Raw genomic sequence first — 25,575 nt, 5'->3', positions numbered from 1 at the left:
TTATATTCCATGCTCACTGTAAGTAATAGCTAATGGAACTAAAAAAAATTACCTAAATAAAATGTTTTACATTTCTGTAAGAGTGTGTTATTTCTCCTTAACATATTTTAACTACAAATATGGTCTTAAGTGTCTTAAATATGGCCACACAATGCACTAAAGAATTTGTGCTTTTTTTTTTTATTGCAAAGATTTCAAATATACAACAAACAAGGCACCAGACATTATTACAAACATCTCAATTTAGTTGACACAATATAATAGTAAATGAGGGTAAAAAAAAAAAGAAGAGAAAAAGAGGGAAAAAATAAAATACATTCTTTTTGTAAACCAAAGTTAGATTATTTCAAGGCTTTCTAATAAATGTAATAATTTAGTGACATTCTTCTTCTTAATACACCAGGGTTGCTGCAGAGTTTTTAAAATAAAAATGTAAGACATTTAAAGACCTTTTTCCAAGACCTGAACAAATAACACTAATAACGTATCCCCTCACCAGAACAAACCCACACAATCTCAAAATAAATAATGTATCACAGACTCTTAAACAGGCAGAGGCACACATGCAACATGGCTTTAACAATGCTTATCAGTAAAACAGAGTAGGCTATGTGCAAGTTTAAAATATTTAAGACATGTTTTCCACATATATCACATTAAAATTGGTTTATGTACCTTTATATAAATAAATACAAATTAGAGGTGGACCAATATTGGATTTTGTTGATACGATAATGAATTGAAAGGCAATTAATCTGCCAATAGTTTTTAAAATTGGAAGACTATATGAAATGTTCTTAGTTTTTCCTTCCTGTGATGGGGAGGGCCAGACAGAGGCTACAAGAGTCCATTTAAATTCCAGATGCAGTTTACACCGTATTCTGCTATACAAGTTCAGGGGAAACTTTCATTGGTGGAAAACCAGACTTTTAAATATTACATTTTATATATGCAACGACTGGAATTGTTCGGTTGAAGGGGGTACCAAACTGTGAATCCTGAACAAAACAGTTTGGTGAATACATGTTTACACATTAGCTTTCACTCAGCTGACAAGCAATGAAAGTAGCTATGTGGTTAGCGCGTTAGCTATAAGCTCGTTGTCACGGAGAGTAAAAGATGGACCAGCATTGTGTCTCACCAACTAGGTAACAGTGTAGCATGAAATCAACACTCAACAGACACAATCCACCACCGCACCATTGTCTGCTGAGCTGCAAAAAGATGCTCTGATGTTTACCTTTCAATCTGCTACATTACTGACTGCACTGACAAACTATAGCTGGCTAACAGCAAACAGACATGAGTGACATGGTTGTCAGGGACAGGGTTAACATTATATTAGTTATATTGAAAATGGAAAATGATGGGGTCATTTTTTATTAACTTTCCAGTATGTATTTCACAAACTAGTTAGCAGCTTACCGAGAAGACACCGCTCAACTCCGCACCGCTGAACTCCTCCCTGTCTGCAGAGCCACTGTCAGCTCAGAGTCAGCTCTGTAAACAAAGATTCGGAGCGTGCTCTGCTGGACAAACTACGTAATGACACCAATTCTAAAGCATTGTTTTCTGCATTATATGTTCTGAAAAAAGTTTTCATATCTGCGCAAATTGGTAAACATATACGCCTATACCGATATATCGGTCGGACACTAATTTTAAGACTTTTTAATGATCCGCAGGAAACCTGTATGCCCCAATGAACTAAAAAACAAATGTAGGCCTACTTCATTCAAAAAATATTTAAAACAGGTTGGGTCTTCATAAATGTAGCTTTGTGTTAAAAAAACAAAAAAGAAAAAAAAAAGAGAAAAGCCGGTACAATTATGCAATTTATAATAGGCTATACTCCTTGTCTTTGTTTCCCATGATATTGAAATTATCATGGGAAACAAAGACAGTAGCCTATGCACTTTATAGGGATTAGGGAGTGATCGATCAGACTGTTCTTAAGTGAACTGACTAAATCAGACTGTTCTAAAAGCTAAATGCCAGCTGATTAAAGTCACGTGTGTCTGAGTGGTCACGCAGCAGCCGCAAAAAGATAGATAAAATATTTGTATCTTGTGCAGTGTGTGCTGTAAGCAGTCATGAACAAAACGGCTGATGTCTCATAAAAAAAGCGCTGCTGCTTCGTTCCTTTCAGCCACCAATGCTGCCTCTCTCCCATTGACAATATGGAACACGCTGCTACTGAGGAACCATGTAAAACCGCCTTTTGTTACTTAAAGTTTTTATAATGACTGGAAAGGAGGATTCACACTGAAATAAGATAATAAGCCGCTGCTTTCTTTAAACATTAACTAAAGAGAGTGTAAAGACACCGCAAAACTAGTCAAATGCATTACAATAAATTAACAGTGACCGATCAAACAAAAACATAGACACAACCTTTTTTAGACTATAAAAAAAACAAAAAGAGATCAGACAGTTCCACAGAGATCAGACATAGCTGGCAAACATTAACTGCACTGAAGTTGATGCAATTAATTATTTTTTATTACCATAACACCGCACTTTCCCTTGGTGCTTGACCTTCACCGTGAGTGTGATCTCCGAAGTAGCACTGGACGTCGTGTATAGCGAAACATGACTCGACTGGATTTGGACTGACAAAATTTTGACAAATGAATAAAGATTTCTGCCACAGGCATTTGTTTGTACATGCAATAATAATTTCATTTAATTATCAAAAGGTACCTATACTCTTTTGGAAGTTGAAATATTCCATTCAAAATCCTCTTGGTTCAATGATCTAAGGGGGCACGTGCCCCCTTAGTCTGAATGAGTATGGTGCCTCTGAATGCCAATGTTCAGTGAACAGAACGAAGGTTATTCTCTGTTGAGCAGGATAATAAAGACTGATACAATGGCATTTCTATAAGAATTTGAGGGTTGTGTTTGTTTTGATGGTTTGCAAAGAGATTCGTTTTGCCATTAGCCGTCTGCCATTACTGTCTTCCCATATGCACTTAGGCTGCACTCTAATGCGAATGGATGGATTATTCTCTCTACAGTAAATCCATGCTTCTGTCTCTTGGGATATCTGACTATATTGGAATTCAGATTAAGGTTCTCTAGTGTTCTCAAAACAGTCGAGCCTACAAGTGAATTTGACTTTGCGTGATTGGACAGATTTACTTATTCGGTGTGGTGATTCATGACCCAAACCCATGTAGTTATAAAATACAAACAAAATAACATCTTTTGTGCTCCAAAGCAAAAGGTGCAATCACATACTGTTCATAATTCTCAACCAAAAGATGAAACCAATTTGCATTCAGAATGGATTGATGTGGTCAATAGATGGCAGCGTTCTCCAGAATACTGTCAGAGCATGAGGAGGTGTGTTGTGCTTTGGTGACTCACCATGCGCCACTTCTGTTTTTAAACTTGGGCCTGAGCCATAATCAATGCATGTCAGGAACTCATTATAGAATGCAATGACTCAGATCTCTTGTATGCATACAACTGAAGCTGTCTTTAATAGTTTTCCAGCTATGTATTTTAATCATTGCAATTCATTCCAAGTTTGTGCTAAAAAAAAAAATGTGTTTCTACAGTGAGTTTGACCTGACCATAATTTGTATGTCTGTAACTTGGTCTATTTCATCTTTGTCCAGAATACACAGAAAATGTTAATAATATACAGTTCTGCAATGAATTTGCTCTTACAACTGGGTTGTTTTGGCTGTAGTTTGGTTTCAACAGATTTTCTGGAGCATATGCGTGCATCTGTTTCTGTGTGTGGTTTTCTATCAGGTTCTGTCAGAGTGTTAACTGAAAGGGTGCAGACATGTTAACTGATATCAGACAGACATGCATCTCTGACCACTTACTGGCCATTCAGAAGTCTTTTAACCCCAGCAAAGGGGCTCCTTTTAGTCAAATTACTCAGATGAAACTACAATAAATCTATAAAAAAAAAAAAAGCAGTGGATTAATTATACAATTTTTCAATTTGTTGTTTTTGCGGGGGTTGTGTCTCATGCAGCAGGACTTGTTGATTTTATTCAGAATTTTCCTTAGTTATTTGGAGTTATCAGCACGTTATTGCGGGGACGGTCCATTTAGAGCAATCTGACTTTAAAAATATCTTGCCTTAGGGTACACTGTGGCAACGTGATCACATGGAAAGTTGGCATGTTGTTTTCAAGAGTACCGGTACCATAGGATCGGCCACATTGTGCCGACTGACCGTCAGGTGCCATATCAGACATTTTTGCATCAACTTCATCCGAGTTCGGATCCCATGTTGAAACCAGGAAGTAATCGCGTTTATATAATCAGTGACAATGTTGCATTTTTCCCTCTAACATTACATTTTTACTCTACTGGTGGATACGTTTAGGTTTGGGTTGGGGGTACAGTTTATAAAATATGCATTCCTCTTCACTGAATTACAGCCTGTACAGCTGAAAGCAACTCGCTTCACAACTCGCTTTTGGTGCCCCTCCGTGGACATTTCACCCAGAAAATGGAGCTCACGCAATGTCCATACGCTCAACAACACTTTTCGCTTTGGCCACTGGGGCAGTGTTTCAATTTTTCAATACACAGACAGATTTCAGCTAAAGAAAAGCCTATTGAAACCTAAAGAAAAATTTCACTGTGAGATCAGTCTGCATTGTGCTAAAGGGTTTCCTCAGTAGCTCTCCAGTTATTACTTGCCCCTATCAGGGTTTGTGACTTTATACAAAATCTTTACTTCACAGAATCTTAAATCAAAAAAATTATTTGTGCCCATTAACCTTTTAAACTGAAATCTGCATCACAGGCCACTAATAAAAAAACAGCAACAATTTGTTAAAAACAAGTTTACCTTGTGAGTAATGCAATTTGAAAGCATCAACAAATCACTATATTTACAGATTGCTGTATCTGATTAGAAAAAAGTGTTATGATAGTAAGGAGGACCTTCAGGAAGAGGGGAAGGGGTGGAGAGCTAACACTTGATGAGAACATTCAACTTAGCTGTGCGCAGAACAATGGCTCACATCTCTCGAGTAGGCTTTTTCCGTAAGCCTTCCTGCACGGAATTCCACCCACCAATTCTGCTGTGGAAGAGAGGGTTGGGGGGAGTGTCGGCAGGGCTTTTGGCCTCTTCTGCGCACGCACACACACACACACACACACACACACACAAAGCCACAATGTAGGTTGTTAGTGTGTCCTGGAGTTCCATAGAACACTGTAGCTCAAAAGTCAAAAGAATGTCATATAAATAACATAGATTCAAGTAAAACATGTAAAAAAAAAAAAAAAAGAAAGAAAATTTAGGCGAAGTAAATGTTTTATATCCATCAATAATGGATGATCTTTGGTTTTTAACCTAAAATAAACACTCCTTTGAGGAAGAATTAAAAAAATCAGAAAGCCTCTATTTCTATAATGTCAGTCAATTAGCAACACCATTTCTACACATGATATACTGTTTCATTTGCTTTCTGCTGTATAGGATAGCTTTATTTATAGGCCATAAATAGCATGAACACTCACAATATGCTGTATTTTCGCATGATGTCACTTTTGTCCACAGCTTCTTTTTTACCAACATACTTTTTCCATGCTTTAAGCAAGGAGGGGCTTGAAACTTCCTCTTTATTACCTCTGACTGGTTGTAATCTACAAAAAAGGAATGACAGGCATTTCACTCCGGACTATTAGAGGCCAACTGCGGTTCTTACGAGTTTACAGAAGTATGGCAAAGCTCGTTTGAAAAGATCTCAGAGTTGAAGAAGTGAAATGACTCTTCCGTTATGTCGATCGTGTGGGCTTTGTTGCAGAAGTTTTGGGGCGTCGTTTGATTTTTGCTTAGCGGCCCATTGAAGAGAGGCATGGGCCAGACATCTGTCTCCAGCTTGTCTCAGAAGAGAGCGAGCGGTAAGTGTCCGAAGGACTTGTTCAATGAGTTACTGTTTACTCGCCTACTCCGCTGTCTCTTTAAACGCTCAGGGAGTGGACACGTGAGGCAGTCAATTGCTTATCAGTGGTCTTAATACTTTCATTTAAGATCTTGACGTTTGCACATTGGCTTTAACCTTTTTTTTAACACTGCAAGCGACGCAACAAACTAGAACGATCCTGTTACAATCAAAGAAGTTGTCTAAAAGCGAGCTTGTCGATCATAGTTTGCTCGCTTGAGGGCCGTTTACACCGAACGCGTTATTTTTTTTATATTTTCCTATGTAGGCTAAACATGCGTTAGAAGAACGTCTTTTATCGTTGCGTCGCGTTCAGATGTTGTTTGAGCGTCTCGCTCATGAACACCGCGTTATTTAGACGCCGTGTCGGGTTCTACCCTTAAGAACGCGTCTCAAGACGTCCTCGTTCTGTTATATGCGTTGCGCTGCGTCTAGCTTTTTTTTAGCGCAACAACGCGTTCAGTTTGAACGGCCCCTTACTGCAGTGGTTCTCAACCAGGGGGTCGGGACCCACTGGGGGGCCTCAGCACACTTCCAGCGGGTCCTCAAGATCTCTTAAAATTATTTAAAATATGATAGATTGTTATAATTTTTATATAGTTATAATAATTCAGCTTACTGGAAATGCTAAAAAATGTAAAAACTCCCTTCAACAGCTTGCTTTTTATGAAGAATATACAGTTCTGGACATTTCTGGGATCACAAGTTTTAAGGAAATATCTAGATATATCTTATAATATAAAAATCTAATTACATGAGGGGGCGTTCGAATAATTTCTCTGACAATGGGGGGCCTTGGAGTCAAAAATTTTGAGAACCACTGCCTTGCAGTGTACAATCAACAAGTGCGATCCCCCCCAATTAAGATGCTTGTTCTCAGCAAATTGAAGCATTTTTGTTAGTTGTTCGATATGTTAATTGTAACATTCCTACATTTTGAAGATGAGGAATAAAGTGCATGTACTGCCCCGTGTACTCAGGAAATGATCGTTTCACTCTGTTCTTTTGCTGTAGCCTTTGTCGTAATATGAATGCGATGCTGTTGCATTGTTTGTGTCTACTATTATGTGTAATTTAGTTCCAAATTGTTGTCAAGTCAGTGTGTGTATTATTTATTTTTGATTCATTATCAAAGCCAGTGTCAAAATTGGTAGTTGGGCTCACTGTGACTGGTTTTGGTTTCAGTTCAACACATCTAGTGACTATGAAGGATCCTGATTTCAAGCTGTTTTTTAAGCAAATGAAACATAAACGGTGTGTTAAGCTACAATCAAGGTCAAACTCATTTCAAACAAGTACACTGTGCATTGAAACTATAATCTTGTGCTTCTTTCTGTGCCAGTGTTTAATCACGAGATCTAACACTACATTCATTTCCCCATAATTTCCATTATTGCCTGAGAGCTGTGATGTAAAAACGTCCATGACTTTTTGGTTTACCAGGTCTCAAAGGAAATTATCAATGTGTGTTTTCATGAACAAGCAAATTGCCGATGCATGATTTACATATTTTTTATTTGGTCCAGTATGTACAGTATACAGTTGAGTACTTGATGCTGAAGGTCACAGAAATGAAATGTGAACACAAACAAAATACCCTTTATTAACTTTTGGTCAGTTGAATTAACTCTGTTTTAGATAGAGTATCAAATGGTTTCTGGACCTCTTTGGCTAGGCCTATTCTTTTTTATGTTGTATGTTGTAGTACATCATTTTGTAGTAGAGGCCATTGCAGACCATTATGAACATAAGCATTTCCTTTTTGTCAATTGGGGAACAAAGTGTTCACTGAAATTGGTCTGTTGTTTTTTTTCCCTTTGGTATTATGAGGATCTGAGGCTGGATTAAAATCTGAAATGCAGCTAGATAATGTTAATACAAACCCAGATTTAAAATGTATAGCCTTACACAAAGCGCTTACCTGATGTCAAAAAACAGGTTACAATCACTTTGAAGATTAAGTTCTAAGAGTAAGTAATGAGAATAAATATAAACTGATTCTCAGAGTGGCTTTTTTGAGACATCATACTTAACCCTGATCTCTCTTTACACTCTGTATTTATTTTTTACGACATTAAGGCAAGTGAAATGAATGACTGTTCTATAAGAAATATGCAGTCAAAAGTGTTGAAATGAGCAGCATTGAAATATGACTCCACTGAGCTTTTTAACATTAAGTCTCGCGTGCCTCCTTTAGAGGCTTATTGTTTGAATAGCAACTGCCTTTGGTTTTCATTGAATCATGATTATCTGTTATGTGTCAAACATTTCTATGCCCTGCCCTTTTAATAGAGGAAGTGAGCAATTCAGTCACCAAAATATTGTACACACTTAAAAGAAATGTAAAACAATATTTGAAGCACATCATTTTGCTTGGCCATATTATGAGATTTATATTACTGTTCAAAATTAAGACAAAACGTGTTTGAAGAATATCTCAGCTCTGTAGGTCCTCTCAATACAAGTGAATTGGTACCAAATTTGAAAGCTCAAAAAGTACATAAAGGCAGCATAAAAGTAATCCACAGGACTCCAGTGGTTAAATACATGTCTTCTGAAGTGATATGATAGGTGTGGGTGAGAAACAGATCAATATACAAGTAATCTTTTGACAATAAGCATCTGAAGATGAGCGCATGAGAGTGGATTCGAATGGCTTTATCGCACCTGTGCAGTGCATTATTAGAATTAAATGTTTATTTATTTTTTTATTTTTTTATCAACAACTGACTGTAGAGAACAGAAATGGTATTTTGAGACATTATTCAATCAGACTTAATAAAAAAAAAAATTAAAAAAAAAACTCTGTGCAGTTGTATAACAAAATTACATACTGAAGAAGTCTGTGAGGCCAAAACGTCTGTGTTCTCCTGTACTGTGAGATATGAATAAAATATAAGAAACTGAGAAAAAGGAGTGCGGATCATCGTGCTGTCGAGACTGCCAAATGTTTTTTGTGGATCTAAGCACCCAGTACTGGCAGAGCGCAGGGATTCCATTTCTTTGAGACGTTATTTAATGAAAAATGGGATAAAATGGGAATACCAGCCAGTTGCCAAATATATACACTTAAGTCGCATAACATGAAATATGGTTGCAAATGCGAATGATTTCCACTCATTGTAGTAGAGGGTTAGGCATAGAGTAAAAAGATTGATCTTGGGATTTAAAAATCAATATTGAGATCTTTTAAATAAATATCGAAATGCATTGGAAAATTTATATTTTACCCACCCCTAAGATTGACAGAAAAAAAGGACTTAAATATTGATCTGTTTCTCAACAACACCTATCATATTGCTTCTGGGGACATGGATTTAACCACTGGAGTGGTATGGATTATTTTATGCTGACTTCATGTGCTTTTGTAGCTTCAAAATTTTGGTACATGTTTACTTGCATTGTGAGGACCAACAGAGCTGAAATATTCTTCTAAAAATTGTCGTTTGTGTTCAGCAGAAGAAAGTTATTCACATCTGGGATGGCATGAGGATGAGTAAATTATGAGAGAAGTTTCGCTATGAATTGACATCATACATCTGGAAATCTAACCTTTTTTTGTACTTGGTGCTAAAAAAAAAAAAAGGTCTAGCATCCTTTATGTGCAGATGCCACTTAGTTTGGTATTTTGTTATGTAATGCAATGATTCATACATTTCTAAGGGTGGACCTAAATATCCAATTATGTTTTGGGGCCACTGTATGCACAGATTATTGTTTCAAGCACAGTCAGGGCCCTCCCCTTGAATAGATGAGATGAGCAATTCAGTCACTGAAATATTGTGCACACTAAGTACTCAACTTTTTTGCTTGATCATAATTTGAGGTAGCACTGATACAGTAAATGTACATATTATTTGTTTAATAAAATCATGCAACTGTTTAAGTGCCTAAAGTATCAGACTGGCATCATGTAAACAAAGTAATTCAATAATGTAGCTCTACCCTGCAGAATCCCCATCTGTGTGCATTTATGCCCTTCAGATGAATTATCCTTGCTCAGCTGTGAACCAGTGCCCTCTTTATTTTAAATTGATCCTGTGAGGCTTGATCTTAGGGACTGTATGCATCACTGGGAGTTATGGGAGTAACAGAATCTATTAATAATTAGATCAGAGGCCAACTGGCTGTTGACAGGCCAATGAAGTTTGGTGTCAGTGGCTCCTTGGGGAGAATGGGTTAGTTAAGAAGCTTTTTGGTATTCTCATGAAGGTGGTGAAATGACCACGGACATGCTGTCTGGTAGGGCTGCAACTAACGATTATTTTGATAATCGATTATTTGGATAAATGAAAATGTATTTCCTGAATTAATTATTTTTTTTATTTTATTTTTATTTATTTTTTTTACAGAAATTATAAGGATGTAAGGATTTGGTTTGATTTACGGTTCTGAATTCACAATTCTATACTCTTCCAAAACTTTGAACAAAGCCTGAATCATCAAAATGTAAGTTTAAATGTATTATTATTATAATTTTCAGGACATATGAACAACAGTTCCTTTCTTTTTCTTGTAAAACTTAAAAAGTACTATTCATTAAAGAGTAAAAAGATCCATTGGGGATGTGGTGGGACTAAAAATCAGTCTAGCAGAGGGCAATGGTGACACCAGAATAGGAATTCTGTTAATTCTACCCTGCTGAAAAATACATAATTATTTTAGATATATGCTTGTACACTCACTAATTACATACATTTTAAGCATTTTAAATTAATATTGTAGGTTTTAAAAAAGTATTGTCACTGATTAGCCTAAATATTTCTAAACTATTCTTTTCAAAAATATGTGTAATAAAATAATGCTTGCCATAGTATACATTTACTGTTGAAATCAGACATTACATTTGGCATTTTCAGGAGAACCATCAAATATCAGGGCCCTTAGCATTATTGTACATAATATTCAGCATTATACAGTTTAATATAGTACAATCATCTGTAAGCGCAGTGCAGATTCACGCTGAAAAATCTCATCCCGGTGCTCATTGTATTACATGCGCTTACATGATGAATAAACCATCTAAAACACTTCAAAACAGGCACAACTTGACCTCTGAGAAATCAGTGATATCCATGAAAGCTGCACAATTGATTACATTGACACTGAAATCGAGATATGATGTTGCACGAAATACTAACCTTAAAGCACAGTTTAATTAAAATGACTGCACTCCCTTTCTCCATTGCATTCGGTTTGATTGAGGCGGATGCACGCAATTGCTTGCTTGGTGAAGTTTAACGGAGACTCGCTTGTGGTAAAGACAAACAGTTTTGCGAAATAAGCGGAAATACATGCCTGATTTTTAATTCATAATTAACAACTAAACGATAATGAAATTCATTGTCGATGATTTCTATTATCGATTTTATTGATTAGTTGTCGCAGCCCTACTGTCTGGTATATTCCTGTTGCACGTGGCCACTAATGAAATCTCTCTGTGTAGTGTGAAAGACAAGCTTCGTGTTTGGGCCTCACACATTTCTGTGTGAAAACATCCAGTGTTTATTGGAAGTGTTTTCTGTTTGCTGGTCAACATATGGAGGAGGGAATGTGGGTCGCTGAAACTTTTTAGGATGTTTTGTGCTTAAGTGTTTTAGAAACATTTACCCAGAGATGGAAACTCGAGTCTAAGAGGAAGCTGCAAAAAATTGACTTGAGACTCAAATAAGACTCGTAAGCAGTTGACTTCAGACTTTACTTGTACTCCAAGTTAGAAACTTTTGAACAACACAAGTCTTTAGGTTTACAAGGATAAATGTTTTTTTCTGAAAGTTATGGCACTATTTAGATAAAATGGAATATGTATTACCCTTTTTCCTATGATAATGTGTAGGAATTGGCTTCTTTATTTAACAGCAGTTTCAATACAGTTATGCCAACCCGATCTCATGAAAAGTCTTATATAAATTATTTCATATGGTCTTGCACGATGTTGTTCGCATAAACTCATACAACTTCATCAAGTGCAAATTCACGGATGTCTAATGCAGAAGCACGAGTTCCGCACACGAGGCATTAAGGACCCCTTATCTAAACTTCAGCAGGAATTTCGAAAAGTTGTACGAATCCTGACGATTTCACCATGAGAGTGTGTTGGTTATGCTGAGGTTTAAAGGCACTGATGATAAGACAGGTACATAAGCATGCAGACTCTAAAAATTGCATAGTATTAAAGATCATTTTGATGAAAGCCCCATATATTTTCTTTTTTGGTAATTTTACATAATAAAGATGGAAATCCTTGGAGATAATGCTTTAAATACATTTATGAAATTAGTCTGCAGTCTATATAGAAAACTTTTACCAAAAGGGATGTAGAATTAAGATTTAACTTAGACTCAAGACTTGAGATTTGAAACTGCGGAGGCTTGTGAACATGACTGCTTCTACCCCTAATAAATGTTTTATGTATGTATATTTTTAATTATTATTATTTTTGGAACAGGGAACTGAAAAAACCCTCATGACGGCCACTTTATCACTTCTTTTCCTGTTTTAACATGTACATGCTCATCCGTATTTTGAGGAGCTTTGTGGTAAGATCAACCAGTCAGTTGCAGATACATTTGCTTACATTTTCAAAAAAAGGACCGCTCTGAAACTTAAAAGGTCATCGTGCAGAGAGTAAAAAGCAACAAATGAAGTGTGCCTTGAGTTCTGTTTTTGTTAGTTTCAGTTTGTCTCTAAATTTGTTAGCTTGTGTTTTGACTGTATAATCAGATAATGTGATAACAGCCCATAGTTCAGACCTCAGAGAAAAACATTTGAATGTTACTCTCTTTTCAGCATTTATGTAGTTGTTTTTTAGTTATAGTTTTAGTTAGTAGGGGAGGTCCCTTAACAATGACTTCCCCAAACCTACTAGAGACCCAGGTCTTTGCTTTAATTTCTTCAGAGAACAATATAAGTATGTATGCATTTGCTTGGAATGACTGATTGTCTCATTTCTTTGGAGTCTGACTCTTTATTTGTTGTTCTCAGTCCTTTGAATGTGATAAGCAACTTGGGAATGCTTGTGATTATTTTACACTTCATCTGGTGAGATGTACCTGTGCTGTTTTGTCAGATTTTGCATGTGTGTCATTGTTTAGGTTATGTTGGGATTGAGTGTTACAGTATATTTGGTTTAATATCCCTTTGGATGGGCCAAGTGGAAAAGCAAAAAAGAATTAATGTGGGGTGGAGGAAAAGAGTTCAATTATTGGCTGAATCGCAAGCCTTAAACTTCAAGTTGGCACGTAATGAAAAATAAGTCTGTTCTGTGATTGTGTAATGAAAGATCTCGCTTGACCCATTTTCATCAGTTATTCAAGTTGTTCTTGCTTCTTAGTAAATCAAAATTTTTAGTTTTGTGGCTTTTAGTCCATATCAATTTGCTTTGAGGTTATCTATGTGCTAATGTAGTGCTAAAATTAACTTATAGCATATATACACATTTCAAATGTACAGTTGTTGTCTTCCGCAGAAACAGAATAAAAATATTGATGACTCATCTTGCACTACACACATTTTTGTCCAATCAAATGCTTTCTAGAATGAGAATGTCCTTCCCCCCCAAAACCACCTGCCACCAACTTGTAAGCAAAAAATGTGTCACTTTGATGTGTCCCTCCTCAACGTCCTGTTTCAGTAGGAAATATGTTAACGCCGGAAATAATTCTGGTCTTGTGAAGTGATTTCATTGGTTCTTTAATGTTTGGTGTTCGCTGTGGATAAAAACACAGAAATATTTACTGTTAAAAAACATGTTGACATTTTTCCATTGTTTAGTTCTGCTTAGTATTTTGATTCCTTTTAATCATTTCTCTCATCTCTTGTATTTCTGTGTACACTTTTAGTGGAGGGACTGGAAAAATCTTCTCTGGCCAACTGTGATGTGGTTGGAAGTTCGCAGTCTCCTCAGCTCAAAGGAAAGGGGAAACTCTCGACTTTGGGCAAGATCTTTAAACCTTGGAAATGGAGGAAGAAAAGGACCAGCGATAAGTTCCAGGACCTCTCCAAAGGTACATCCCACTAGCATTCGGGAGCAAAGCAAGATTTGTGGTATGCTGCTGGCACATCCCAATTTATTAATAGGTGTTTGCATGTCTTTTAACCAGCCTGATCTCATGAAATTTACATGAACATGACAACATTTTTGCAATTCAAAATGTATGTGCTGTATAACACGTTTGGCTGCAGGTTTCCAGTTAAATGTCCGGCTGGGGGCACCAAAAGCAAGTAAAATGGTGTTGTATTCAGGCGAGGTTTTAAGGTGAATTGTAGATGGATGTTTTGAAAACTTACCTCCCTAACCTAAAACCTTTGTCTGAACCTAATCAATAGTGTTTTAAAATATAAATGAGACATTTAAAAAAGACATCCTTACCAAATCAATGCCTAAACCTAACCAGTAGTGTTTTAAAAATATAAATGAGATGTTTTAAAAAAGATATCTTACCAAATTAAACCTGGACTGGTTTGAGTATTTCTGTAACTGCTGATCTCCTGGGATTTTCCACGCACAACAGTCTTTAGAATTTACTATGAATGGTGCCAAAAACAAAAAACATCCAGTGAGCGACAGTTCTCTGGATGGAAACACCTGGTTGACGAGAGAGGTCAACAGAGAATGGCCAGACTGGTTCGAACTGACAAAGTCTACGGTAACTCAGATAACCGCTCTGTACAATTGTGGTGAGAAGAACAGCATCTCAGAATGCTGTTCAGAGATTCGGGGTTGGCGCTGTTTTGGCGGCACGAGGGGGACCTACACAATATTAGGCAGGTGGTTTTAATGTTGTGGCTGATCGGTGTATGTAAGTGGGTCTTTAATACAAGCATTAAAATGGATCGTTTTTCAAAAGGTGCGTTAAAGTGAAAGTGGATATCATAAAGTAGCAGGGTTTGAGTACTAGAGAGAAAAATACATATTTTTAAAGTCATAATCAGTTATTAAAGTCATGATTTTAGTGAAAGTGTATAAAACACACAGTTGTTGTAGTGCCTCTAGTGTTCTATTCAATTCAGTTCAGTTCAATTCCTGGAAACTGCAGGGAATTGTACCTGGAGACACATATAACAAGTTTTGCAAAAATGTATATAGGGTCACGTTTTCACTATGAGACCAGGTTGCTTTTAATGTTTTGTGCAACACACTAAATTGCATATGTTCATAATGTAATCATTTTAGTGCTAGTCATTTTCTCGCAACTCTATTAAGAAAGTTGTTGCATCTTCCAGCATGGCATTCAGTTGGTGATAAAATTCCATGTGCGATGGATATGGTACACATGGATCATACATTTTTATTGCACACAAAATATTACAGCTGCCTGCAATTTCATTGAACTCTGACAACCACAAGTGGCCATTTACAATAATAACTTGATATAAAAATATCTTGACATGCTCTGTATCTTTCATCTTTATAGTGTTGGAGAGGAAAATATCCACCAGACAAACTCGAGAAGAGCTCATAAGGAAAGGTGTCCTTATACCTGACCAAGGTGAGAATCTCAAGAAATGTAATACTGAGACTTGTGTATATTTTGTATGGCCAGCCCAGAGCATCCATACAGTACATACTCCTTGAGCTGTTGGTCTGTTGTGTTAAAGGGATAGTTCACCCAAAAATGAAAATTCTGTTGTTCCTCATGTTTCAGCCCCCTATTGATTTCTGTGATGTCAGTGCAACATGACCAGTTGTCACTGGTCAAAACTGATGTGATTCGACTTATGGCACCATATTTGATTTAAGAGCTAGAGCAGAGAGAAAGATTATCAGTATTAATGACCTAAATTTTGGTCTATTTCTCACACAAAGCTATCATTTGGCTTCAGAATACTTGGAATTTAGAACTCAAGTCATATGGATTATTTTATTGATATTTTTATGCCACTTTTTTTTGTCATTTTGAAGCTTGAAAGTCTGAGTCCCCGTTTACTTTCACTATATGGAAAAGAGCAGCTAGGATAACCCACATTTTGTGTTTCATGAAAGAAACAAAAGTCATATGCATTTGGAACAACATCATGTAAATATAGGTGAGTAAATAATAGCTGAACTTTCATTTTTGTGTGAACTATTCCTTAAAGGTACACTATCTAACTTTTGGCCCTCTAGCAGTTGAAGCATAGAACTGCAAGTTACTTGTGGAGGAACATTGTTTTGATAATTACATGAGCTGGGATTTGGCTGTGCTCTTCTGTGCGGATGAATCTGATGGTTTGAGGAGTACCAGTGTAACCATGGTTACAGGTGATCAATTTATCAGAGCGAATGTCACTAACAACAACAAAACTCGCCTCCTCCCCTCAAAAAAACAAACAAATAAATAAATAACGAAAGGAAGAAAAAAATGGATATCCGAAAAATATGTCTTATTAGCAGGTAAGTAGCATATTTTCCGTTGTTGTTTTGACTTATTGAATACAGTTGTTTTAAAATAAATAGCGTTACAAACGTTAGGCAATGCTGACATTAGACATAATGATTGCTAGTCATATCAGATAAAGTCAAATGGTGGAAACTATTGTAACTTAGCTAGCAGGCAAATAGACTAAGGTAATAACTGGTTTAGAGATTGGCTTTGTTACCAGCATAATTTTTTCCATTGTCCTTCCTTGAAAATGAAATCAAGCACTGCAGTACCACAATCCATAATAAAATGCCCCATTAGAGTGGCTAACGCTATCTAATGAACACTCGTGCTAAGAGAGTTACCTGGCTAACTATCGGTCCAATCAATTATCTTACCTGTCGAGCAAGAAAAACTCCCATCTTTGAGTTGGTTTTAAATCCTTTCAGATCTCTGAGCTGTTGCCACCTCTAAAAAAGCCAAGCCAATGTTGTTTCATGTTTTATTATTACGGGCTCTGTCGTATTCCCTTTTTGCTGGCAGACTGTTCTCGGTTCGAGGTTTCTTTTATTTTGAAAACGGGTGATTCCCCAGAGGGCTTTCTTTTTGAATGATCCATGGTCAGTGATGCCCATGTTCAGTGACCCCTCCCACCCAGGACACAATCTCTTTGTGGCACTCCTTCAGGACCAAAACCTCACGCCACAGGAACAGTTTCTTCCCGTCTGCAGCTGGCCTCATAAACAAGGCCTAGGACCCCCCGACACTGTCTTTTATCCCACCTCCATAGACACTACACATTACGTTAACATAGTTTCCACAACTGTCTTGTGTCAACTTGAACATTTATCTGGTCTATTTCACTTTTTATTATACTCAAACTGTGATCTTTTCTGTGAACTGTGAACAGTGAACATTTTCACATTCTATGGTTCATATTCTGCACATATTTTGCACATCCCTGCACAACTGCACATATTTTGCACAACTGTACTGCTCCTTTATTAAAGCCAGTCAGGTTACTTTTTCTCTATGTATTTTATCTTAAATATAGTTTATTATTTATCTTACTGTGTTTATTGTTATTGTATGCATCAAACACCAAGGCAAATTCCTTGTATGTGAAAACTTACTTGGCAATAAAGTAAATTCTGATTCTGATTTGTTGTGGCTACAAGCTTTCAGCTACCACACATATCACCACACATACACGCCCTGTAGTAGCTAGCTAGACCTTCTTTTCTTTATTTACAGACCTGAAGTAAACATGCACGGATGACTGACAGAAGTATGCAATTCCCCGCCAAATTTGTCCCGACAGCTCTAAAATATAAATAATTATGATAGGTTTACCGTAGTGAATCGGGGTAAGGCAAATACATGGTTTGGAAGAAGGATTGTTGGTGTACTTGCTCATTAATGAAATTTTGTTCATTTCTAACAAACAAAAAAATCTTACATAGTGTAGCTTTAAATACAGTACCAGAAGACACACTACATTGTAATCTTCTCAGTGTGTTCACAGCAGGTGTTGTTTAGACAGTAAGTTATTTGTTAAGGCCGATTTATACTTTTGCGTCGAACCTTTGGTGAAGGCTACACGTAGCTATGGCGGTTATAGCATAGCCTACGGCATAGCCTGACATGCACCTCTTACATTTTTTTACTGCGTGTCACGTCAACGCAGACCACACCAGCTGTGATTAATCCATTTTAACCAAAGACCGCCCCCCAGGATGATAACCAGGATATCTGATGTTGCGTCACATTTTATCCAAGTTTTTTTAATATTAATGCATTATATTACATTGTATTTGGACTTGGGACCATTAAAGCAATTGTCTAAATTGGGAGCATCTGCTGGTTTTAAAAAAAAAAATGTATTCTGTTTGTGTTTCATGAAATTACAAGCGAAACGCGACGAAGACATCAGTTTACAGTTTTTCTTTTTTTTCCTCCAGGCCATTAGGCTACTTGATATTAATTTTATATGTGAGTGAAATAATGTACCTAATGTAATCTACTCGAGAACTTTCCGATTGGCATGACAATTTGGCCGTATGTTTGACAGTAGTGTACTAGTAATAATAAGTAGTAATAATAATACAGTATTTCATAAGTTATGGACATGGAACACTTCTAATTTGTCAGCAAATTAAAAAGCACCTTATAAGAGTTGGTTATATTGCCTATGTGCATTGTAATGTCTTTAAAACTACACCAATTTTGTGTTATTCAGGTGAGTAGTTTTCTTTTTCAGCATGGAATGTCAAAAGTATGACAAATTATGTATTATTATATTTATGTATTATTCTTTAAGTGACTCAATATTAAGCATACAATAATTTCCGCATTTATTTTCTGCCTGCAATGCAGGTAACATGTACAATAAATAATATGTAGCCTACCTACATTTCAACATGTTCACATACTTTGAACTCATTTTTGATGCTACAATAATTTAATAAATACTTTTGAATCCAGAAATTAAATTGTTTGCATTGCTTTTGTTTATTTTTGAAACATATAGTTAGCATTTTGGCTGTGTACTCAGAACGACACAGACAAACCAATGCAGAACTATAAATGCAAACCAATGCGTTGGCCACTACGCGGAGCCTACGCCGTAGGTTCAATGCAGAAATATAAATCAGCCTTTACTAAGGAGACACTATTTATCCAAAGCGGCTTATAGTACATGTCCCTTTAGGGACAGTTCCCAGGAGCAACTCAAGATTAAATGCCTTGCTCAAGGGCACAGTGGTGATGACTGTGCATGTATCCACTTCATGAAGTGCCAGTGGGTTATCAGACAAAATCTTTAAACACTATGGTTCCGCCACCGACAGTAAAGACAAATTCATTAGCACTTTTTACTGTCCATAGCCACAGGTACCACTGAATAAGCAATTGAGAACCACAGAGGGCTTCTACAAGTCAAGACTGTTCTTTGTTTTACCACCCAAGTACTTTGTGAAAACTTCTTTTTTCATTAAATAGCTTCCATTGATGTTCTCCATATAATCAAACTTAACACTTTGCTCTATACACATTCAAATGGTTGAATTGACTTCCCCTACGTGTGAGAACAGCAGATTCCCTGCCAATTTTTTAGGCGTAGATTTGCCTCTTTCAACTTAGTCTTTAAAATTATTTAATTGGCTCATTTTTTAACTTTCTAAATTGCATGTTTTACATCTATTGAGCCCTCAATCTCACGTGTGAAGCTTTAGCACTTTATGAATTTGCTTTGCATAAGAAATGAAAATGCAAACAAAACTTCCTTTCTGTTGGACTAGCAAGCTATTCCAACAGCAGAAAGAGTTTTACAATACCAAAACTCTTGTTGAATAGTGTTGTTCAAGAGCATGGCACTAGCAACACTAAAGTCACATGTTTGATTGTCAGGGAGCACAAGAACTGATAAAATGTATAGCTTTAATGCACCGAAAGTCGCTTTGGATAAAAGCATCTACCAAATGCATTAATGTTGCAGTCGTTTGACCTGTTGTTTGAAATACAGACATGCAGTCTAGATCAGATTTGGTAAAAAGTTCCATGATAACTGAAGCCATGTTTGCCTATCTTCAGATGATCCTTTAAGCACAGAGACCTTGAACGGTCATGCCGTGCCTAGTGAAGTTACTGAAAAGGTCAAAGTGGACATTGAGACACAAGACAAGGTCCGTGAAGAAAAGGCAGAGTTGGCAGCTGTTGCGGAAGACCCAGAAGGTAATGCTTTTGAGCATTTTTAAGTGTGTCTTTTGTTTAATTCATCCAAAACAGGGCAAATAAGAGGGCTAACTCAATTGTAAGATATGATGTGAAGTCTAATCTTACCACTAATCTATCATTTAGCCTCTTTTGATCTTATAAGTTAAGGCACTAATGAGTAACATTACTCTGCTTGATTGGAGAGCTACTGATTGACCCTGTGATACTTTGTTCTAATAAGTCTTTTTATGGATTTTGCAGCATGCTTGTGTTGTTGACATTATGTTCCTTGACAGTATTTTGCTCAGTGCATGCACAGATCAAAGTGATCAATATTAAAATGGCTATTATAGGAATAGTTCATCTAAAGGCAATTATGAGAGGCGAATTGCCGACAAATGGCCCTTTCACATAGAAAGTGACGCAAATGATCACTGTTAACACATTTGCGGCTTTACAATAGTCAACAAGCCATTTTTCTTCAATATGGTAGGAGGCGCAAAGCACCTATCAGCTAGACTTTAATGTGGGCTGGATACGTGCACGTGTTCACATTCAGAATTTAAAAAATGCTGCGTCATGTTTGGTTACTACATAAGCGCAAACCAATCTGTTTTGGCATCAATGGCCCATATTTGAATCTGGGCATTGGCGTGGGCTTGATGCGAGCTAGTTGCGAACTTCGGCAGAGGTGAAAATGATCAGTGAATAGCAACTTAAATTTCAGTTCCTCACACAAACAGATTGTATGGCTTCAGAAGACTTTGAATATATTGCACAAGTCGTAATGACTGGTGTTATGGTGCTTTAAAGGTGCACTCAGTAATTTTTTGAAATATTTTGAAGTGACTTTTATTGGCTTCCAGTGACACCTAGTGGCCTGGATGCTCCATCATTCAAACAGTAGTTTTCATGTACCAATGCCATTGTAGAAATTCACAATGCACAGTAAGCCAGGTTTAGTGTAATCCATGAATGAAAGTGTTCAATAACAGGTTAGTTACTGAGATTAGCAAGTAGTATCCAGCTGGTCATGTGATCCTAACATGGCTGCCCCCATGAGGGTGGCCCCGCCCCATGTAGAATAAAAGAGCTTTTATAAGGTTACTGACATGGCTGAACTCTTTATCTCACGTGAGTGGTCATGATTTCATATATATGTTTCAAAATTGCTATTAATTTTTTTAGAAATAAATCTTTTTAAATGAGGGAAAAAAATAACCTCAAAAAAATGAGTGCACCTTTTAAATCTTTTTTTTTATTTATTTATTTATTTATTTATTTATTTTTTTTAGAGCTTGACAGCCAGTGAGTAGCAGTACAGGGAAAATAATTTTTCGTTTTTGGGTAAACTAATCCTTTAAAACACAGTGCAATATCATTCCTGAATGTCATATCATGCTAATCATATTATATGTATCATATACATATTTGTAATGGATTCAGGATGGGCAAGGAGGAGGCGGGAACCGGCAGAACAATCAACATAACTTTAATGACATAAAAGAACTGAAACATAACATAAAACACATAGACGCGCACACACACAGCTGCCGCATGTCTCTCTCTCGCTCTCTCTCTCGTACTGGCCCCTCCCGGCTGATTAGGTGACTCGGCGCTGGCCGGCCACGCCCTCCTCCTCATCACAATATTATTGTGGCCAGACATTAATAAATTCAGAGTTTGTAAGGACAAATGTACTGTAACAAAATGAATGAATGAAGACTGTCAGTGATTATATATGGTGAATTGCATTGTTTAAAGGAAGTTTGAGCTGTGTAGTTTCAAAGCAAATGTCATCCCTTTTCAGGATGTGATGAAGTCTTTAATAAACAACATCAATAAAAAACATTTGTTGAAGATTTCCTGTGTAGATTATTTCCAGTGTGCTGTATGTTTATCTTTAAGGAAGGTCTCTTGGTTGTCTGAGCCATCCTGGTGGTGGGATGCCTGGATTGGTTAATGTGCTTGATAGTTAAGTAGATTTGGTTTGATGTTATATTAAAACCATTTGTAACTATAACATGACATACTCAAGTACTGAAACCATCTATTCAGATGATGGATAATGTTGGATGGGTAATGTCCAGTTTAGAATGAGATTATTTTTGATTTTGTCATCAGAAGCTGTGTGCAGTGGAGTCAGGAGTTGTGGGAGGAAATATCAACACTTTATTTGTATAATTTCTGCCCCTTTAATACTGTTCTACAACAATTCTCTAATTGTTCCCACAGCTTCGCCCCCTTTTTTCCTCCAGCTAGTTAATATACTTCATTCTTCTTTTTGGGCTAATCTTAGAGAGGCCGGGGGACTAGGTATACTAAAGCAAAAAACTGCTCAAGTTTTTACCATGGGCAAAAGGTGTCTGTGGTAAACTCACGGCCTTGAGTGACTTACTGCTTTTGTCAATAGCAATATGAATAAAAACAATTTTGCTAATATTATTTCTATTATTTTTTTTACAATTAAGTTACCACACAATGTAGCAGCTTGGCGCAATAATTTAGAATGTGCAGTCACAGGTGTGCACTTTTCAGATTGTACAATGGCTTTGAGCACGGTTTATCCAATCAATATTTAGATTATTTAAATCATCCAATCAGAACACTTAGCATATAAAAATATTATCACACTGGTGATGAGAAGTCTCCATTTTGACTGTGGACTATTTACGGTTGCCAAGCAACATAGCAACTTATCAGCATTTCAGAATGATTTTGAACGTGGCTCATCCAATCGGAATTTAGAGTCGTAATGCTGACATTTAAAAAAACATTTAACACGCTGGTGACAAGAATTCTCTATTTCACATTTTGGAATCGATATATGATGTGATCATTAAAATTTCCCCCCAAAAGTTTCCTCCTGAAATGCTATTTATTCTATTTACACTACCAATTTAGTTACTGACCTGATCTGGGTGACCTGGGTCAATAACAGTTTAGGGTGCTTTGCTCCTCTGTGCTCCTATAGAGAGGAATGACATCAAGATCAGCCCGCAGGCCACTGTGTCAGACGCTCCAAAAGCCCCCGCTAAAAAACACCAGGTCATTCCCCCAAAGCCCTCCGCTGAGGCCACGGGCACAGGTGTGAAGAGAGGGGGCCAAGCAGGGGCTAAAAAAGTGACCAAAAGCACCAGTAAGCAGGTCTCCTCCACGCCTCCATCCAAGCAAACCACTCGAAGTGCCACTCATGGCAATGGTAAGTATATGTGTCAGTGATGTGAATGGAGCATCGTGTTTGCATGCTCTGCATGGAGGGGTCCTGTCTGCATAGATCCCCCCCCAACACCCCCACCCCCCCGCCCCCGCCCCTTGGGATCTACCCGTTTTGTTGGAAAACATCTGTGCAAAAAGTAAATCAGGAATGTCAGTGAAATCTGCCGTTGTTTGAGAACAGGCAAATTTGCAGTTTAAGTGAGCATTGTTTTCACAATACTTGCATGTCAGTTAAAGGGTTTGACTAGTTTGGGCTTATGATATTCAGGGTTGTAGGATCCCACCCTTATTCATTTGTGACCAGTAAGGCTTTCTCTGTGCTTTTGCCTGCATTACATATCTACTCTCTCATTGGTAGTATATTATTATTTTTTTATTGATGTATGCCTTAATGTTTGAATATTTTACTGGACTTTGTACATGTGTGCTGCAGGGAATCAGTTTTTCTACACTGTCGCTGTTCCTTTTGCCCATTTATTGTGTGTCTCTGGTTATGCTGGTTAACTTCCTCATTATACTGAAGACTTTTCTGATATTTACAGTGGCCCCAAAAAGTATTTGGACATTTAAAGTGTTCAAATCTTAATTTGTCATTATTTGTACAGCATATCTATTGTTTTATTGTCTGAAACCTAACAAACTAACAATATCTTGACAAGTGTGTCTGTGCCATATCTCTATAAAATAAATGCCACTATGTTTGATATTTTGTTGTATAACGCAAAGATATTCAAACATTTTAAGTGTGGCTTAAGTGTCCGAATTCTTTTGAGACCACCGTATTTTATTAAGTCATTATATTTAATTTAGTATATTTAATTTCAACTCATGAACTGCTTTGCATTTTAAGTAACTCTTGATAAGTGTATGTAAGATTAGAGTGTTTTATGATAAGATATTTTGTGATCTTTCTGGCTCTTGTGAATGTGAAATGAGCCTGCAAGTGAACAGTCACCATCTGATATTACCTCTTAGCACTGAGATGCTGTTTCAATCAGTCAATTTAATTCTTATCTCTGAATCTTGTTTAGCTCTTTTTATGTTTGAAGTCATGCCACTGAAGTTGGCATAGCCACAAGCACAAATGCTAAGATCTTTTCTAGATGTTCTCTGATTTCAATGCATTTCTTCACAGCTAAATCTTCCAATCCTAAGAAAACTGCAGTCACATCCAAGAATTCCACTCAAACTTCAGGACAATCGTCTTCAGCGACCTGCTTGAAGACCCCAAAGAACAACAAAGCGCAACTCACAGCAGCAGAAACAAAGTCCGTCAAGAAAGCTGAACCTTCCAGGTCACCGCGGCCCCCTCCCAAACCCTCGTCTTATATGGGTAGCTCTCCTCTGGAAAGCTCCTCTAAAAAGGACCAAAAGAAAAAAGTGACCTCTAATACTAATGAGAAGTCAGTTGAGGAGACATCTCAGGATGGGAAGGGTGCCAGTCATCCTGCAGAATCCTCTGTAGAGCTGGACAAAAAGAAGCCACATGTTAACGATGCAACAGAGGAAACGGCCTTCACTGGATCCTCACATGAACTTTTCTCAGACATTTTAAATGAACCTGTAAGCGCAGAGAGTGAAGGAGAAAAGGAAAAGACAACAGCAGACCAAACACAGAGGTGAGTTTACATGTATTCACGTACCATATTATGTATTTATTGGCAAAATCTATAAGTGTCTGTTCACACAGAACATGAGTTTGCCTGTGTTGTTTTATTTAGTTTTTCTAAGTATGTGCTAGACAGACATCTTAGTATCTCGCGTAGTGTCTCGCTGTTTTTTTCCACTGCATTTTTAAGACACTGTGGCAAGTTTAAAGAACTTAAACTTTTAAAAATGCTTTAATATTATTTCACAGAACATGTGGATGCTCAGTATGCCATGTGGTCTTACTGAATATTTTGGCTTAGTGCAGTATGATTGTTGCAGAGTCATGCTGTGTGTCTTCTTGCAAACAGACGTTTTATGAGGATGGGGTTAACTCACAATGATGTAACTATAATGCTATGATGCAACTTCAGGCAAAATATTTAATTTTAGGTTTTAGTTGTGGTATTTATTCACAGTATGCCAAAATGGCTGGTTTTGTGACCAAGTATTTAATGAAATGTCAAATTAGACATCTCGTAACTTATGTTAGTGATTAAGTTGTTGGTACATTTTGAGTTGTCAAATTTGGTACATCATAACATGATTATAAGTGTTGCCTTTCTGAGTCTGTAAATGTGAGTTTTGGACAGTTAAAGGGATAGTTCACCCATAATTTACAATTCTGTCATTATTTACTGTCATCATTTACCTGTATGACTGACTTTCTTCTGTGAAACACAAAAGGAGAGGCAGAAGGATACCCTCAGTTCCCATTTACCTTC

The 25,575-nt window shown here is 37.0% G+C and overlaps 1 protein-coding gene across 5 annotated transcripts in view; it reads left to right on the top strand.

Moving 5' to 3' along the window:
• Positions 1–25,575, top strand: part of LOC127414128 (phosphatase and actin regulator 2-like) — a 54,938-nt gene that overhangs the window by 18,064 nt on the left and 11,299 nt on the right. For 2 of the 5 annotated variants that reach the window (XM_051651906.1, XM_051651907.1), the window contains exons 3-7: positions 13,769–13,933; positions 15,344–15,418; positions 19,862–20,002; positions 22,959–23,186; positions 24,339–24,822. In XM_051651906.1, coding sequence (XP_051507866.1) covers positions 13,769–13,933; positions 15,344–15,418; positions 19,862–20,002; positions 22,959–23,186; positions 24,339–24,822 — 1,093 coding nt within the window. Of the gene's footprint in view, positions 1–5,601; positions 5,887–13,768; positions 13,934–15,343; positions 15,419–19,861; positions 20,003–22,958; positions 23,187–24,338; positions 24,823–25,575 lie in introns of those variants that run through there. The other 3 variants (XM_051651908.1, XM_051651909.1, XM_051651910.1) reach the window with 3 other exon arrangements.

Source organism: Myxocyprinus asiaticus, chromosome 23, assembly GCF_019703515.2.
Source record: "Myxocyprinus asiaticus isolate MX2 ecotype Aquarium Trade chromosome 23, UBuf_Myxa_2, whole genome shotgun sequence".
Lineage (NCBI taxonomy): Eukaryota > Metazoa > Chordata > Actinopteri > Cypriniformes > Catostomidae > Myxocyprinus > Myxocyprinus asiaticus.
The sequence above is the reverse complement of the archived record's forward strand: the minus strand, read 5'-3'. Positions and strand labels throughout refer to the sequence as shown.